Raw genomic sequence first — 15,666 nt, 5'->3', positions numbered from 1 at the left:
CAAGCTATTTTCTTGTCATCTGCGGAAGCGACCCATCTATCATGGGTCATGTGACTGGTCATTGCCACAATACTTCTACTGACCGGTGAGCAGTCGCTGCAGTCCTGTGGTAGCGGGGGGAGAGTCCTCTTCACACGTCTTACCCCCCGGAGGCTGTGCTGGGTCCCCCATGGTGTCGCCAGTGAAGGCTAGACAATCCGACTCGTTGGTTGAGGTGACCGCTGTGCTGAGACCATCCGGCTGCAAAGAGTTGTTGTTCGCGTCCTCTAGCTGTGGAAAAATACAAGATGGCATTGTTGAAAATAATATGTGAGTGTGTGTGTGTGTGTGTTAGTGTGTGTGTGTGTGTGTGTGTGTGTGTGTGTGTGTGTGTGTGTGTGTGTGTGTGTGTGTGCATGTGTGTGTGTATGAGTATTAGTGTGTGTGTGTATGAGTATTAGTGTGTGTGTGTGTGTGCATGTGTGTGTGAATGTGTGCGCGTGCGGCACAGTCACTCAGCTGGTTAACACCAGCCCACATCAGATATGTGACACAGATAAGCACTCAAATACCTGCAACTCTAAACCCTAATCATGAACTAAAACAGAAGCAATTTTGCCTTCAGCAAAACGGACAATGGAAGGAAAAGCTACGGTGTTAATCAAGCAACAACAAAGTTCTACAATACTGTCAACATTGAACAAAATCACACTCAATTAAAACACAACAAAACTGGACACAACAACAAAAGTTATCACAGGAAAACTTTACCAGATTTCGGGAAAAAAATACTTACACTAAAACACTTAGCACTTAAACAGCAATCAAAACGGATGATCTCGGCAGACATTACATATGAATATAAAATAAAGATCAGAGCAAAGGGAATTCGCCATGGTGACCACAACAGACCATTACCTCCACTGAGAATCGCAGACCTGCTATCAACGCACTTTGTTGCGGCCCTATGCTCCACAGGGAGTCTACAGGAATAAGTCAAGTCAAGTATCAACGCACTTAGCAGGAATGCTTGGTTTTTAACAGGAACTGAGTGATTATTAGCAGTAACTGTCCAACATGGTTTGTGTGTGGTGGCTTATAGTAGGATTGAAGAGGGCTTTTAGTTGGAGTGAGAGAAGGAAGGTCAATAGAATGGTAGTTTTGAATTAAAACAGCCGATCTGATCTGTACTGTGCGAGAGTGTGCACAAATTTGTGAGAGTGTGGAGGGCTAAAAATGCGTTTAGTAGCTTATACATTTAGGCAGGGAAGCAGCAATTAATATATGAGAAAAGGCATCTATCTGTTTCCTCTCATGAAAGACTATCTTCACCTTTAAAACCAGTCAAATTTCTTCCTTTGAAATACATGTATATACCAGATTGCAGAGGGTACTCAAATCATCAACTTAGATTTGTAACGCAAATACACTATTTCTGATACAGGTATGCTAGTTCCAAAAAACGTCACAGTTTTCTGCCAGTTGCAGCCTTAATTTACTTCTCTGTACCAACCCAAACAATTATACACTATGATGGCCAAAATAGCCTAGTGGATAAGATGTTAATTTGCCTCCCATGTGGAAGGTCGAGTGTTCAAATCGCGACCAGGCCTGGTGGGTTAAGGGTGGGGATTTTTCCGATCTCCCAGGTCAACTTATGTGCAGACCTGCTAGTGCCTTATCCCCTTTCGTGTGTACATGCAATTGTAAGCACTATCAAGACCAAGTACGCATGGAAAAGATGCTGTTATCCATGTCAGAGTTTGGTGGGTTATACAAAAATGAAAATAGCAAGCATAGAGCAGCATAACAGATGTCTCAAAGTACTTTAGATTTTAATTTGCTTAATTAACATCCTCATCACAAAGATCTACACTCAAACGCATCTCCCTAGTTATTTATGACGGGTATACAGACCTTGATCAGTGAATTGTAATGGTTTCTAGCATGATCACTGTTTCAGCTGCATGAACATTTCTGAAGGCATGACAATGAATAGCAGGGGATAATGGACCAGGTCAGGAGACTTGAGGAAAAACAATTCAAATATGCAGTATATACACAGGGATTAGCCTGGGAGAAAAAGGCAATGGGACATTTGTTCCCCTCAACCAAATTCTGATGGGACATAGTCGAAGGCAAGAAGCACCAAAGAGGCCTGTACGCGTTTTGACCAAAGGCAAAGATGCAAAATGGTGCAATATGGTGCCATTTGAGAATTAGCCACTATATCGTGTTATCTCTGTATGTGTGTGTGTGTTTGTGCGTGTGAGTGTGTGTGTGTGTGTGTAATCCGACGTAAAGTGTACAATTGTTGGCGCAGTGGTACGTAATCTCAATGCGCCCTTTGACGCACTGCAGGGAATTGTGATGGGACATTTTCAGATTTAATGCGCCAATGGCGCAGGACGCACTAGTAAATGAAACCCTGTATACACAACAGACCTCCTTCCCATCTCGCCGACGAAAGGGATGGGCTAGATGACTGGAGAAACGTAACTGTTGACTGGACTGCTCCAACTGCAAACAAACAACACCATGCACGCAAAATAAAGTCAAGCAACAACAACAACAAACAAAACAGAACAAAAAAATCTGTGGAATGCCAGCCAAGCAAATTCAATCAAAAGATACAAAAATAACCAGGGCAAAAAAGCAGTGTTCTGGAACGTTCATCACTTCATACTGCAAACGTACAACATGCATGTTATATGAATATCTGTTATTTAAACTAAGAGAGTAATTTTAAGACAGCCACAACATATCGACAACAAGAAAAGAAAACCAAAACAGGTACTCCTAAGTTCTCAGCAAGGTTTATGGAAAAACTATATGGTCTTGCTCTCACCTTTTTCTCTTACGTTTGTTATGCATTGTGCGTGCCCATGTTGCTAAGCAGATGTTTGAAAACTGTTTTACAGTATGTCAAACATAAAAAGGAGTCTCACTCTTGTGACTTGATTGACACCCTCTTTATAATACACTGTGAAAACAGTGTGCTCCAGACGTTGTACAAAAGAATGAGCAAAATAAGCAAGAAACACACCCGTTTCATGGGCGAATGAATGACTAATGCCAGCAGATTTTTATCCAGATACAAAGCAAGGAATAACCTGTCAGGTCTATTCAAACAAATCCTTGCCGACCTGTTCAATAGACCATTCAAATTGTATTACATTTAAATGTCGATAAAATTGCACACTGGCCATGTCAGCTGCCTTGTTTAAAGCTCAAAGCATACAACTAACATGTAATACTGTCCACAAATTTATTTGGATTTATATGCTGTAACTGCATGCCAACTGGTTTTTGAAGCTAAAACAAAATATATCTTTATCAACTGCATTACCCCCTACCCCCCCCCCCCCCCCCTCCCAAAAAAGAAAGAAAAGGCAATGCAATCCAATCATGAGGCTTTGAATGTCTGTGCTGTAACTCCCCTATACTATTCAGTTTAGGACAAAAGACAATATTCTTTTGGAAATAGCATTACATACCCCAAGACACAGTCCATACGGCAAGCAATCACGTTCATAATGCACTACCCAGAAAGCGGTCGGCCCTGAAAAGCTGTACAGATTGCAACAGCTCATGGGTTCAACATTAAAGGAGATAGACTCTGGCAGGTGGCCAATAAGATCAGGGCTATAACACTGGTTCTGACTGCTGTTTTGCGGTGGAAATAAAACAGCCAGGGCCCCTTAACGGTTATAAGGTTATAAGCGCAGGGCAAGACTGCTAGCACCTGGAGGGGTTAAATCTCCTCAGCAAGCTACAAGTGTTATGCCTGCAGCGAACATGATGCTTTACACAATGCCTGGCTTGCTGGTATTTACTCTGAGGGTTTCATATTTCTGTTGATTCTACCTAATAGATATGCACTTAGTGGTTGTGGACTGTGCTGGCTGAATAGAGTGATTGTTGATCAAAAGCAAAGCCACTGCCGTGCCTTGACAGGGAACAGTGGTAAACTATAGTACGTGTGCATATGAACGTGCAAGTCTATTGGCTCTGCCCTGTGCAATGGGCATTTAATGGGGTGATGCATACCTGTCAACCTCAACAGATTTCCTTTTCCTTACTTCTGTATATATCCCAAATTACCATTAACAACTGGAAACCTGAGTGAGCTCAAATTGCCTGCATGCATTTCTATGTCACAAGCAAAGAAACCAAAGAAACCTACAGTACTTTCAATACATACCAATGTGTTGCCAAAAAATCTAATTTCCTAAGAATTCAGTAATCTCTCTATACCCGTTTTTCCATTTTCTTTAGTTTCCTTTATTTTGCCTGATGTACTCAAAATGTGTAACCTGCTTAACTTCTGAACTGAAGCTTATACCTTTGGTTGCATTTTATCCCCGAGTACGCAGTACTAGGGTCCTGCAGACTTTAATTGTGTGTGTGTGTGTCTGTCTGTCTCGACTTAACAGCTTATTGCTGGGAAAATACTGGGCGCAGTTCGTTCTAAAGTTGACACACTAACTTGATAATAGGTCCGATTGATCGTATTAAAACTTCATAATGTTACCTGGAACCTAAATGCGAAATATTCCACAAAAACCACTCTTAACGGAGGGCGCAATTCGCGGTGGGTCAGAATAGCCGTTCGGCTGATAAACCGCCCAGCCAAGCCAGCGACACCGTACCAGGCTTTGCGTGCGTGTACCACTGCGCGAGGATTATAGGCATTTGAGTTCCCTGGCGAATGTCAGATTTGTTGGCTTGGAGGAAAGCGTTTCCGACTATGGCCAAAGGGATCCGCGTTCAATTCCCGGCATGGGCGGTCTATTTTTTTTTTTTTTTAATTCTTGTTTACTATTGTTTATTATGAACGTTTTAATGTTTTATTTTACTCTAATAATGTTTTTAATTGTGTAAAATAAATTTTTAAAAAAATTTTACTTTTTTTTTTAATCCAAGTGATCCTGGTGGAAAGCGATTCGTCTATGGCCAAAGTGATCCGGGTTCGATTCCCGGCATGGGCGGTCTATATTTTTTTTAAAATTCTTGTTTACTATTGTTTATTGTGAACGTTTTAATGTTTTATTTCACTCTAATAATTTTTTTAATTGTGTAAAATAATTTTTATTTTTTTATTTTTTTTAAATCCAAGTGATCCGGGTTCGATTCCCGGCATGGGCGGTCTATTTTTTAAATTTTTTTAATTCTTGTTTACTTTTGTTTATTATGAACGTTTTAATGTTTTATTTTACTCTAATAATGTTTTTAATTGTGTAAAATAAATTAAAAATTTTTTTTAATTTTTTTTTAATCCAAGTGATCCTGGTGGAAAGCGATTCGTCTATGGCCAAAGTGATCCGGGTTAAATTCCCGGCATGGGCGGTCTATTTTTTTATTTTTTTTTTAAATTCTTGTTTACTATTGTTTATTATGAACGTTTTAATGTTTTATTTCACTCTAATAATTTTTTTAATTGTGTAAAATACATAAATAATTTTTATTTTTTTATTTTTTTTTAAATCCAAGTGATCCGGGTTCGATTCCCGGCATGGGAGGTCTATTTTTTTAATTTTTTTAATTCTTGTTTACTTTTGTTTATTATGAACGTTTTAATGTTTTATTTTACTCTAGTCTAATAATATTTTTAATTGTGTAAAATAAATAAATTTTTTTTTTTTTTTTTTTAAATCCATGTGCACAAGACAAAAACTTTCATACTGGGGGAGCGAGCCAGTCTGAAGAGTACTCGGGTCCAGCGCCAGCGTTTTTTATTTTAAAAGTGCTTCTGGTCTTCACGATGTCTAGTGATTGTTAACATCTCCCCAATCCATCCATTGCTGTCAATGTTATTTCTCCCTCCTCAGATGGATTTGCCTTGCTTCGATCCTTGTAGTTTCTTACTTTCTGTTTCTCTGCATGTTATTTTTCAGTTTCTAAAGTATACCTCTCACACCTGACACCAGAGGGGAGATCGCTCAGGGGGTACGTAGCAGCGCTACCAGTGGGTTTGAATCCCAGGTTTGGTGAGGGATTTATTTCTCAGTCAATTTTGTGCAGACTCTCCTTAGTGTTCGAACACTCCCATATGTGCACGAATGCGCACGATAAAGACACGAAGTACACAGCAAAAGTCTCAGGGCTTGGAAAACATAAACATATGCACGCAGGAAAAAAATTAAACAAGAAGGGCAAAGCCCATACGACTCACATGCTTGACCTTGACCTTTACATGACCTTGACCTTCAGGGTCAAGGTCAAATAACTAAACCTAGCAATGACATACACTAAGAACTGCTTTACACATTTTTCCTACCAAAATACATGTGACCTTGACCCAAGGTCAAGGTCATCCAAGGTCATGCAACACAAAGCTGTTAATTCAAGACATAGGAAGTACAATGGTGCTTATTGGCTCTTTCTACCATGAGATATGGTCACTTTTAGTGGTTCACTACCTTATTTTGGTCACATTTCATAAGGGTCAAAGTGACCTTGACCTTGATCATATGTGACCAAATGTGTCTCATGATGAAAGCATAACATGTGCCCCACATAATTTTTAAGTTTGAAACAGTTATCTTCCATAGTTCAGGGTCAAGGTCACTTCAAAATATGTATACAATCCAACTTTGAAGAGCTCCTGTGACCTTGACCTTGAAGCAAGGTAAACCAAACTGGTATCAAAAGATGGGGCTTACTTTGCCCTATATATCATATATAGGTGAGGTATTGAATCTCAAAAACTTCAGAGAAAATGGGAAAAATGTGAAAAATAGCTGTTTTTTTAGACAACATTTATGGCCTCTGCGACCTTGACCTTGAAGCAAGGTCAAGATGCTATGTATGTTTTTTGGGGCCTTGTCATCATACACCATCTTGCCAAATTTGGTACTGATAGACTGAATAGTGTCCAAGAAATATCCAACGTTAAAGTTTTCCGGACGGACGTCCGGACGGACGTCCGGACGGACGGGGGGGACGGACGGACGGACGACTCGGGTGAGTACATAGACTCACTTTTGCTTCGCATGTGAGTCAAAAATTGGGTAGCATTGTACTGTATGGCAGCTTGTTTTTTTTCAAGGGAGAAAGCAATCCGAATATCCATGAAGGTAACCTCATCTCACAGGACGTACAATATAACCTCACCTTTCATGCAGCTACAAGCAAGAAATGCTCGGAAGCTATCTGCTTGCTTGGCGAGTGGGGGAGGGTGTCCATGAAAGGATTTAGTGCTAGCCAGGTAAGGATAATAAGTACAACTGGATATGACATTGAATGAGTTTGTGAACAGCCATGTTTTCTCATGCCCAATTATACAGAGAGATGTTCGCTTCTTCGATACAATTGCTGGTCTTCCTTGCCATGATCATTCCTCTTACATACCTGCCAATTACCCTTTTGAAGCCAGAAGTGTTGCAATTAAGATATTTTTTGAATTTTCAGCGTAGGAAATGGTGTAATAAGTGTAGCATTGTCAAATATTTATTCAATATTAATAAACCGAAACATAGTGCCCAATAGAGAATGTCTGCAATGTCACTTTTCAGTGTGGACAATGTTTTATTACCAATATTCTGACCGCTACACGGAGTGAAAATCAGAAATGAGTATCAGTTCCCTGTTTAATTCTTACACTTACAGGCGAGAATAGGCGAGATTTGCGAGTGGGACGAGGAAGTACCGTTTCTTGGGCACATCTCGCCGCGAGTGACGCTAGGATTTTCGCCTCGAACGCTAGGTAGCTTTGGGCTTGCTCGCTTGGCGAGAAAACATGGCGGCCATGCAGCTGCCAATCTGATTTGCTTTCAATGGTTTTTTACCAACCAGTGCAGACGACCTTTTTGGTATCAACCAATGGTGTTTAATTCTTGCATAGCTAGCAATAAAACCGTTTCATAGACACTCTCGCCTCCTAGCTTTGCGAGCGGCTAGCCGAAAGAATATCTCGCCTGAAAGAAACCCGCGTCAGGACTCACAAGAAAGAGCGTATGTTGCATGCTTATGATATTTTGTACCATCGTAGCAATTTGTTTTAAAACGTAGCAGGGTACACTCAAAGTGTAGCAGTTGGCAGCTCTGCTCTTAAAACACACATACCGAGCTCCAGTCACCAAACCTAACCATCTCGCTACTAAAAAATTGAGGACTGATGAAAACAAAACAGTGATGATTGAATCCTTATCTGTGAGTGTAACACGTTCCAGAGGATTGCATTTTGCTATTGAAACAATGACAAGTTTCATCGTTGTGCACCGACAACCAACATTTAGCTGCCTGTTAATTTTTGGCTGACTGATGTTAAAACTTGCAGCCGAGCAATGTAATTGTATAATCGCATGACAAGCATATATATGTATCCATTATATCTCCGGAGGCCATCCAAAATAAATCTTTAAAATAATTCAGTCCAACTTACAAGCCGTTTCTGCTTCTCCAGATGCATTTGCTGACGCGACATAAAGTCTGTACCAAGGCTCTCCGCGATCTTGGCGCTGGCAGAGCTGACTTTGGGTTTAAAGGTGAACACATTCTCATCCAACTGAACAGAGCGTGGAGGCTGGTATGCATTCTTACTCATGGCGTTGTTGAAGGAATCCACCGTCTTCATCCCTTCCTCACCTCCAGCCGCAGCAGAAGCGACGGTCAGCTTTGCCCCGCTCAGACCACTAGCAGCAAGCCCAACAACACTAGGCATGTCGGGCGAGAGCCTGGGAAGAAAAGTGCGATTCGCTAACGCATTATGTTCCGCTTCCAACAGGTCATTAGCATCCAGAACCCCTGGTGACTGACCGTCGTTGCTGTCTTGATGGTTGAGGGGCACGGAAGTGATGGGTTCAAGGGTCAGTGCCTTCTTACTCTTGGTGGATTGCATGAAGCGGGGGATGCCTTTTGTTTCCAAGTGCTCCGTGGCCAGCCGAAGAGCGATCCGTTTACTTGTCTTGCTGATCTTCGGTGCAAACGTGAGTTCCAAGTCCACATAGGGTTTACGTCTCCCCATTTCATTGTGAAAACACAAACTGTCGCACTGTATCGGGAAGGCTGGCTATTATCGAGGTCCCCATTTAGCCACAACAATAGCCCCTTCAGCGCCTTCCGTCACTGGCGTGCCCGTCGTCATGGAGCCGCCATATTGTATCTGTGATCGCGTTCTACTCTCGTCTGCTGGGAGCGACTTTTGGTCAAATTATCACACATCTTTTTAAAAACATGATTTAAGTATAATTATTTACGTATACACTTTGAGGTTTAGTCCCATAAGAACTGAAACATAAAATAAACGTGTGTACCATCTTCGGAAGTGTTCGGGACTACGGAAATTGCCGGACATTTCGGGGTTGTTGCGAATGACAACAAACACCCTCAAACTCGCGCGGATAGCATCGGTGCGTTTGCTCCATCATTTATGTCAGGGGCACAAAAGGGACATGTTGAGAGCCCGGTTGCATAGCGAATTGAAAACATTGTCAGACTCATTAGTTGTGCTGAGGAAAAGGCTATGTGCGAAGGAAATGTAAAATATAGATTTGTGACAACAGTGATGTCGTCCGGCTATTAATTTTATTATTTATTCATCGCAATACGAGCAGAATTGAAAATGTCCTGAATCCTTCAATAAAAATTGAATGAGACTGAAGGGACAGTGATTGAAGTGTGTGTGTGTGTGTGTGTGTGTGTGTGTGTGTGTGTGTGTGTGTGTGTGTGTGTGCGCCGGTGTGTGTGTGTGTGTGTCACAGTGTGTGTGTGTGTGTGTGTGTGTGGGGGGGGGGGTATGTGTGTGTGTGTGTGAGTCGGTGTGGTTTGGGATTCAGGGAGCTCGAGATCAAGGTGATTCATTCAGATCATATGCATGGATATTATCGATCCATATTCAGTCATGCTCACCCGACCACTCCGTCCCACCCGATCAAAGGTGAACAGACAAGACGTACACTGTCTCAAATCAAGTGTGTGTGTTTGTGTGTGTGCGTGTTTGTTTGTGTGTGTGTTTTGTGTGTGTGTCTCTGTGCGTGCGTGTGCGTGCGTGTGTGTGTGTGTGTGTGTGTGTGTGAGGACAATTTGAAATTGTCGAAATTTTGTCAGTGGAGAGAAAAATCCTGCGATATAGGCCTACCACACAACATCTTCAGGAAAAGAAAACAATTACAGACTAACAGAGGCATATAGTTTTAAATATATATTTATGGACGATATCTAAAGTCACTTCATTACAAAACAGAAACAATCACGACTTACCTCTCACGTACACTCCATTTGGTTCACGGGTTCTCTCCCGGATGCGAACTGGCACCAATCCTACTGAGATAAAAAAAAAAATAAATAAATAAAAAAACACACCCGCCGATGTAAACCTAGTCCATACTGTGGCACCGTTTAATTATCCAGCCCGATCAATACTATCAGTGGCTGAAACAATTAAATCACCAACACGACGCCATCACACACAATTGATAACGGTTCGGAAGCAGTTTTGCACACTAGCCTTAGCAAATAAGGTATCAGAATCTGTACCACCAAACAGATTTACCTTAAAAAAAAGAAGATAAAAACTGATTTTTCAAATCTCAATCGCGCCAACCAAAGTTTGGCACAAAATTAAAACCGGTGTGGCGATTTGAAGGTGTATTCAGAAATCTGTATTAAGCAAGGCATCAAAATCTATACCACAGAAAGAACATCAGTAACGGAGTTACAGAAAGGTAATAATACCAGACTCCAAAGAGAGAGAAAAATACACTACCACCAGCAAACACAAAATGGACAACGGTTTAGTGGTCTGCAACACCAGCTGCAGAGAGAAGAATTTATCCAAAATCACTGACAGAAAAGTGCAGAACCTCACAGAAAGATAAGATTGCCCAGCAGAACTTGTCAAAGCGGTCTACAGGTTGTGCCAAAGACAGAGTGGTGATCGCGTTGTTCTACCGATTTAATGCAGGGAGCCGAGCAGATCAAAGCATGTGGGTGAAGTGTGGGTATTGACACGAGTTATGTTTGTCAAACATAGGCCACTTGTCGTCAGTCGTGACGTGAGCAACTCGCCTTGACTGTCAACCCTTTGAAGGGGGAATATGGCTATGATTATCGTGAAGGAGGCGCATGAAGTTGTTTACTTTGTTTGATTGTGTTGGACTGTGTGTATGTGTGTGAGTGAGTGTGGTTGAGAACGAGAGAGAGAGAGCTTGTGCGTGTGTGTGTGTGCATTTGCGCGGATGTGGGTGCACGTGTACGAACTAGAGTTTATGAATACCAGATCATACAGACACACACACACACACACGCACACACACACACACACACACACACACACACACACACATACACACACTATAATGTGACACGCACACCCTCTCTCTGTCTGTCTGTCTGTCTGTTTGACCCCCCCCCTCTCTCTCTCTCTCTCTCTCTCTCTCTCTTATAAATAAATCTCTCTCTCTCTCTCTCTCTCTCTCTCTCTCTCTTATAAATAAATAAATAAATAAATAAATAAAGTTCAAAGTTCTCTCTCTCTCTCTCTCTCTCTCTCTCTCTCTCTCTCTCTCTCTCTCTCTCTCTCTCTCTCTCTCTCTCTTAAACAGGTCCAAGAACTGTGGTCCTGAATCGGAAAAAAAAACAAATCTCGGTGGCCTCTGCTACGCCAACAGTATTACATGTATATAGGTATTGGTATATATATAGTCCAAAAAAGGAGGTGGATGGGGGGGTGGGGGTGATGAGAGAGAAGGGAAAGAGCGACATATATAGCTGAGAGGTGTTACATAAACAAAAGCTGCTACCGGCGTTCTACCTACTTGCCTGACAGGGTCAAGCAGAACTAGCTGCCAATATTGGTTTGTCAGTGTCAGCACCTCCGCTGGAGAGTGGAAGACAAGTGACGCGTGAAACACATGAAATACACACAATCATTATGTCTTTGTTGAAAAACAGGAAGAAAAATATGGGTTCTGTCGAGTGTGTGGTACAGAATCAGTCACTTGTGAATGAAATCACTGGGTGGGTGGGATGCGGGTGGGGTGGCGGGGGGGGGGGGGGGGGCAAGAGAGACTGAAAAGAGAGAGAGAGAGAGAGAGACAGACAGACAGGCAGGGACAGAGAAAGTGAGAGACAGAGAGAATGAGCGCGCGTGTTTCGAAGTGAAAACAAGTTGTAAACACCAGAATGGGGAAGAAAAGGAAGACCTACAAGAAGAAGAGTCGGACTTGGAACCCGACTGGCAGAAGAGGGACTTCTCAGCAGCAAACTGAGCCCACATCGGCAGCGAGAAGCAGTGACAGCGAAGCTGAAGGTGGCGATGTGCACGCTACCCCCTCCACCTCGTCTGAGCCTACGGCTGAGGAAAGCAAGCCGAAGTTGACTGCGTCCGAGTCAAAATTGAAAGAAGAAGAAGAAGAAATGGAGTTTCAGTGACCAGGGGCGGACCTAGTTGTGGATAAGGGGGGGGTTCCAAATTGGAGCAGGGGTCCAGGGGCCTAGGCCCCGGTGGGGTCCATGGGCAAAGCCCTGGTGGGGGGTCTGGGGGGCAAAGCCCCCCAGATGCTGAAGGAATTTTATTTTTTTAGGTCAATCGGAGGCCTCTCGTGGAAGATAACAAGGTAAAAAAAACAAACGGATGGGGGGTGGGGGGGGGGGGGTTCCGGGCACCCAGGAACCCCCCCCTAGGTCCGCCCCTGGTGACAGTGACAGTGATCTGACTGGATTTCGTTTCATTGATTGTGAACTGTTGGTACAGTTTGTTTCTTCTTTTCTCTGCCCAGACTGTAAAATGCCGTTCAGTGCAGGCAGACTTTCTTCGACATCAGAGGTGAGAACAGGACTAGCTTCCAAGTTTATCTTTGAGTGTCACTGTGGAAGTAGGTCAGTTCTGTTTACTTCCAAGAAGTGCAACAAGTTTTATGAAGTGAACAGACGATTTCCAGTATCCATATTTGCCATAGGAAGGCACCAAAAACACACGGAAAAAAGTTCTTAGGCAACATGAACATGCCTGGGGTCTTGCACAACACCAGCTGGTCCAACCATGAGCAGCAGATCATAACAATAACAATAACAATAACAGCACTTTATTGTCCATTAAAATATTACATAAAAATGGAAATTTTTCTTCGGCACACCCTGGAATTGTGGCAAACGACAGCAAGTCTGTGGCAGCAGCAGAAATGAGAACTGATGTAGGGACAGAGATCACAGTCTCTTGTGATGAAACATATCAGAGACGGGGCTTCCAGAGTAAAAATGTGACCCTCCACCACGGAATGAGTCGCATGTCACCTTTGCATGATTTTCATATTTTTACATTTTTCTAAAGAGTTTGTTATGCTCTATCCAGTGGTGAAAACCGTTTTAGAAAAGAGCGAAAACTGTTTGAGTTATAAGCCTGTGACTAAGGTGACCCTCACACTGTTACCAGACACTCCCCGGACTTTTATTAAGACAGCGCAGAACCGCGCGAGGTGACATGCGACTCATTTCGTGGTGGAGGGTCACAAATGGTGTCGTCACTGTTCTCAGTGTGAATGGCCAGAACTCTAAAGTGTTAGACACAGCTGTCCTTTCTAATCACTGTGACTCCTGCAAAAAAACAAAAAAAAACAGAAAAAGAAAAAAACAGGGAGCAGACTTTGAAGTATGGCAGCAAGAACACAAAGCCAAAGGGGAATGTGACCAAAATCACACAGGTTCAGCAGCTGCGATGGAACCAGCAGTGGCAGAGTCAGTGTTTCGTCGCTCAGAACGGTTGCATGGACTGCGTTATGTCAATTTTCTTGGAGATGGGGATAGTAAAACATTCTCCAATTTGAAAAATGCTTTTCCTGCAGTATATCCTGGTGTTGATATTAACAAATTAGAATGTTGTGGTCACGTTCAGAAACGTATGGGGCGCCACTTTACTAACAAGGTGAGCGCATCGAAGACACAGACTTTCCAGAACAATGGCAAAACAGTGAAAGGGATTTGGGGGGGGGGGGGAAAGGGGGGTTGACTAAAAGGGCAATTTTGAAAATGCAGGGTCACTATGGAGCTGCCATAAGGAACAATGTTGAAAACATTAACCAGATGAGGCAGGATATCTGGGCTATCTGGCGTCACAGGCGAAGGGATCATCGCTTTTGTGGGAACTGGTGTCCATCAAAAACAAGCAGAGGAGACCCAGACAAGAATGCTCTTCCTGGTTATGTGACTGATGCCATCCAGCCAGTGTTTGAAACTCTGTCACAGGATTCTCTTCTCAGAAAGTGTCTACATGGTGGCTCACAAAATACAAATGAGTCATTTCACAATGTAATATGGCAGCGGTGCCGCCCCAAGACCATCTTTGTCGGCAAGAAGAGGATTAGACCGGCTGTGGATGATGCCACCATTGTCTTCAATGATGGAGATTGTGGACGCTTTGCTGTGTTTGAAAAACTTGGACTGGGTGTAGGCAAATGGACAAGACTGTGTTTCCAGCAAATTGAAAGAAATCGTGTGAGAGGAGCACAGATTCAAGCATCTGACGCCGCAAAGTTTGCCAGGAAGATCCGCGCATATGAGAGCAGGACATAATGAGAATCGGGAGAAATTTTACCTTGCTGGGGCCCATGAGTAGATTAGGTGAGCATTTATTTTGCCCCAAAGTGTATAATTATTGGAACAAAAAATGAGGCATTCTCATCTGACTCATGCACAACAGTCATATTAAAGTTATCTTAAACCAAATTGGTTTTTCTCGAAAACGCGTTTTACACACATACCGTCACTATTTCCCACACATCTAAACAAAATTATTTGATGAAATCAAATACAATTTTGTGTGCTGCATAATTGACAACAAAGGCACATTTTGCTATTTTATTGGACCATTAGAGCAAATGTAAACATCCCTATGAGAGTCACATAAAAGTCATAATTTCAGGATATTAACACACACACAAATCTGCAAAATACACTCTTGTAAAATTAGCACACTGTTTAGTGCTCAATTTGTGATAAGTGAGTAAAATTTCATGTCTGTATCTGTCTTGCATTAAGAGTTATTTGGGAAATGATTATCATACATGTTCGTCATGTTTTTGTTTTATATTTAATTTTTTTTTTTTCGAGACGAGGGTCGTGGTGTATGTGTGTGTGTGTGTGTGTGTGTGTGTGTGTGTCTGTCTGTCTGTCTGTCTGTGCGTGTGTGTGTGTAGAGCGATTCAGACCAAACTACTGGACCGATCTTTATGAAATTTGACATGAGAGTTCCTGGGAATGATATCCCCGGAATTTTTTTTTTTTTTTTATAAATACCTTTGATGACGTCATATCCGGCTTTTTTGTAAAAGTTGAGGCGGCACTGTCACACCCTCATTTTTCAATCAAATTGATTGAAATTTTGGCCAAGCACACTTCGACGAAGGCCGGACTGTGTATTTTTGTTTGCTTAAATGCCCTATGGGCCTAAAGCCGAAATAAAACCTTGAAACCTTGATGGAAATCACAGACTAGAATGTTCTATCGTTGGGGTAATTTAGGGAGATAGCCGAAAGGCAAGGCGAGACTACGCAACGCACGGATTGTGCTTCAGCAAAACACAACAAGTCGCGTAAGGCGAAATTACTACATTTAGTCAAGCTGTGGAACTCACAGACTGAAACTGAACGCACTGCATTTTTTCACAATGACAGTAGTCCGCCGCTCGTACAAAAGGCAGTAAAATTGATGAGCCTGTTTAGCGCGGTAGTGGTTGCGCTGTGCTGCATA

General features: G+C 42.4%; 1 protein-coding gene across 5 annotated transcripts in view; it reads right to left on the bottom strand.

Annotated features, from left to right (window-relative positions):
• LOC138963990 (tubulin tyrosine ligase 3-like) overlaps window positions 1-9,347 on the bottom strand; it is a 51,901-nt gene extending 42,554 nt beyond the window's left edge. For 2 of the 5 annotated variants that reach the window (XM_070335855.1, XM_070335854.1), the window contains exons 1-3: window positions 8,366-9,342; window positions 2,425-2,499; window positions 84-270 (exon numbers count right to left, since the gene is read on the bottom strand). In XM_070335855.1, coding sequence (XP_070191956.1) covers window positions 84-270; window positions 2,425-2,499; window positions 8,366-8,947 — 844 coding nt within the window. In that variant the 5' untranslated portion in view covers window positions 8,948-9,342. Of the gene's footprint in view, window positions 1-83; window positions 271-2,424; window positions 2,500-8,365 lie in introns of all 5 variants that reach the window. The other 3 variants (XM_070335856.1, XM_070335852.1, XM_070335853.1) reach the window with 3 other exon arrangements.
• Window positions 9,348-15,666: the final 6,319 nt, after the last annotated feature.

Source organism: Littorina saxatilis, linkage group LG4 (assembly GCF_037325665.1).
Source record: "Littorina saxatilis isolate snail1 linkage group LG4, US_GU_Lsax_2.0, whole genome shotgun sequence".
NCBI classification, from domain to species: Eukaryota; Metazoa; Mollusca; class Gastropoda; order Littorinimorpha; family Littorinidae; genus Littorina; species Littorina saxatilis.
The sequence above is the reverse complement of the archived record's forward strand: the minus strand, read 5'-3'. Positions and strand labels throughout refer to the sequence as shown.